The sequence below is a fragment of the Salvelinus sp. IW2-2015 genome, unplaced genomic scaffold, assembly GCF_002910315.2.
Source record: "Salvelinus sp. IW2-2015 unplaced genomic scaffold, ASM291031v2 Un_scaffold4730, whole genome shotgun sequence".
NCBI lineage: Eukaryota > Metazoa > Chordata > Actinopteri > Salmoniformes > Salmonidae > Salvelinus > Salvelinus sp. IW2-2015.
In genome coordinates, this window is record NW_019945999.1 from 64,437 (window position 1) to 67,814 (window position 3,378).

Genomic DNA, 3,378 nt, shown 5'->3' on the forward strand with positions numbered 1-3,378 from the left:
ATAAATATGAACTTTACCGAACAAAACATACATGTATTGTGTAACATGAAGTCCTTGAGTGTCATCTGATGAAGATCATCAAGGTTAGTGATTAATTTTATCTCTATTTCTGCTTTTTGTGACTCCTGTCTTTGGCTGGAAAAATGGCTGTGTTTTTCTGTGACTGGCGGTGACCTAACATAATCGTTTGTGGTGCTTTCGCTGTAAAGCCTTTTTGAAATCGGACACTGTGGTTGGATTTACAAGAAGTTTATCTTTGAAATTGTGGAATACTTGTATGTTTGATGAATTTTAATTATGGATTTCTGTTGTTTGATTTCTGTTGTTTGAATTTGGCGCCCTGCACTTTCACTGGCTGTTGTCATATCGATCCGTTAGCGGGATCGCAGCCATAAGACGTTTTAAGCCTGTATAAATATATTAATAAGAAATTGTACTATTTTAATCTCTGAATTAACACTTATCTGGTGGAAACACTTCATTCTGTTTCTTTGCTTGTAGTATTTGTAGTATTTGTAGTATTTGTTTTACAAAATGAAAATAAAGCTACTGTAACTGTATGTATTTCATATGGTAAAATCCACTATGTTGTGAGTTGCTGCTTGCATTTGACCAGTTGCTCAGAAACAGAATGAATGTCAGTGGTGTGTTTTCTGATTTCAGATATAATACTAACTAGAGTCATGTTGTAATGTAGTAGTAATGTGCATGTTGTAATGTAGTAGTAATGTCATGTTGAAATGTAGTAGTAATGTCATGTTGTAATGTTAGTAGTAATGTCATGTTGTAATGTAGTAGTAATGTCATGTTTGTAATGTATAGTAATGTCATGGTTGTAATTTAGTAGTATGTAATGTCATTTTTCTAAATTGTTGTTACTATGTTGAATCTTACACTAAACATGATCATATGTGAAAATAGCATCCCTCTTTTTCAGTTCCCAGGTCCAGAACAAATTCAAGGAAACGTACAGTAATATACACAGCCATGAGTGCATGGAAATCCCTTCCATCTTATATACTGATGTATGTAGAACTGATAGATGCACACACACTACACGTATTTTTATATTTATTTATGTAAATTGAAATCTTTTGTCTGTAATGTATTTTTGTTAGTGTGGGACCCAGTAAGACTAGCTGTCTCCATTGGCATCGGCTAATGGGGATCCTAATAAATCAAATCAAAATATATATGAACCACGTTACAATTCCCACCAAGTGTGTTAAACCTTTTGGCACGATGAATAGGATGTTTGCCTTTCATGCCAGCTACCAAGGTTCTCTTCTTTGCCCCGTTGTTCGCTACAGTATTATATGAGTATTTTGTATATTTCACTAAACACATCATTTATTAAAACTTACTTGACTTCCAATTGGATTCCATCGGCGGGCAGTCTTCCCACTTGATGGAAAAGCCCATGTCCTGCAAGTTGACATAGTCGTTTCCTGCGATGGCAGCGAAGACTGGGAGAAGCTGTCTGTTGATGTTGAAGTGACTGCCAGAAGCTTGTTGTGGTGTACCGCATTGCCAGCGAGGATGTAAGTAATGTCATGTTGTAATGTAGTAGTAATGTCATGTTGTAATGTAGTAGTAATGTCATGTTGTAATGTAGTAGTAATGTCATGTTGTAATGTAGAGTAGTAATGTCATGTTTTTCTAAATGTTGTTTACTATGTTGAATCTTACACTAAACATGATCATATGTGAAAATAGCATCCCTCTTTTTCAGTTCCCAGGTCCAGAACAAATTCAAGGAAACGTACAGTAATATACACAGCCATGAGTGCATGGAAATCCCTTCCATCTTATATACTGATGTATGTAGAACTGATAGATGCACACACACTACACGTATTTTTATATTTATTTATGTAAATTGTAAAGTCTTTTGTCTGTAATGTATTTTTTGTTATGTGTGGGACCCCAGTAAGACTAGCTGTCTCCATTGGCATCGGCTAATGGGGATCCTAATAAATCAAATCAAAATATATATGAACCACGTTACAATTCCCACCAAGTGTGTTAACCCTTTTGGCACGATGAATAGGATGTTTGCCTTTCATGCCAGCTACCAAGGTTCTCTTCTGTGCCCCGTTGTTCGCTACAGTATTATATGAGTATTTTGTATATTTCACTAAACACATCATTTATTAAAACTTACTTGACTTCCAATTGGATTCCATCGGCGGGCAGTCTTCCCACTTGATGGAAAAGCCCATGTCCTGCAAGTTGACATAGTCGTTTCCTGCGATGGCAGCGAAGACTGGGAGAAGCTGTCTGTTGATGTTGAAGTGACTGCAGAAGCTTGTTGTGGTGTACCGCTTGCAGGGGATGTAATTTTGAGAACTCCCCCCTTGCACAGACACGTTCTGCCACTGAAAATGTAAGATGGGCAGATATCCTGCCTGGATGTCAAAAATATTAAAGTCACTGTCATTGGACAGGACCGGACAGTTCCACCTTTGAGCCAAGGAGGCTATTTCTTGGTCTACTTCAAAGATGCACTGTGCGAATGGCACATTCAGGCTGGAGAGGACCTGTTTGAAGACTTGTTTGACGAGGACTGGTATTATTGTGTCCTCCTGAAGCCCCATAGACAAGTTGTTGATCTTTGATTGAACTCGTTGTCGGAGAGTTTCAAACTTTCTGTCGGTGTGGTCGGAGCCTCCATCTATAACCACATAAGGTTCAATGCTACAATCTCTCAGAGCCTTAAAGAACTCACAGACCTGGTCCTCAAAATCATCATAATCCCTTCCATGCTGCTGATCCACACGTGAGGTAGAATAAAGAAAGTGGAAGATACTACTACCATCTATTATCAATCTGCTGTGTCTGAAGTGATCATCTGTTAAAATCTCTCCACGATACTTTATAAAGCTGGCCAAACCCTGGATTCCCATGATGAGCTTCTTCTGGGATGTGATGTCTTTACAAATGAAGAGTTTCAGTCACAGGACTATTTATAGCATCTTTAACAATGGATGAGTTTCCATTTCCTTAAGTGTCAATTTCCATACGTCAAATCTCTAACGGATGACCTACTGCACAACGTTTGTATAAACCGGTTGTGTTGGTTGGTAAAGGACTGTATTTAGTGGCCACCCTGACTATTTGTTTGTTTTTTACACTGCTGCTACTCTCTGCGTAATATCTATGCATAGTCACTTTAACCCGACCTACGTATAAAAATGACCTTGACTAACCTGTACCCCCGCACATTGACTCGGTACCGGTACCTCCTGTATATAGCCTCGTTATTGTTATGCAATTTTGTTGTGTTACTTTTTGATTWTTTTTTTTACTTTAGTTAATTTAGTAAATATTTTCTCTACTCTATTTCTTGAAATGTATTGTTGGTTAAGGGCTTGTAAG

At 37.8% G+C, this 3,378-nt stretch overlaps 1 protein-coding gene across 1 annotated transcript in view; it reads right to left on the reverse strand.

The window, feature by feature from the left end:
* The window catches only part of LOC112077595 (single-strand DNA endonuclease ASTE1-like), a 15,359-nt gene extending 12,436 nt beyond the window's left edge, over positions 1-2,923 (reverse strand). Inside the window, exons 1-2 of the mRNA XM_070441760.1 lie at positions 2,165-2,923; positions 1,365-1,508 (exon numbers count right to left, since the gene is read on the reverse strand). Coding sequence (XP_070297861.1) covers positions 1,365-1,508; positions 2,165-2,906 — 886 coding nt within the window. The 5' untranslated portion in view covers positions 2,907-2,923. The remainder of the gene's footprint in view (positions 1-1,364; positions 1,509-2,164) is intronic.
* Between the last annotated feature and the right edge of the window lie 455 nt (positions 2,924-3,378).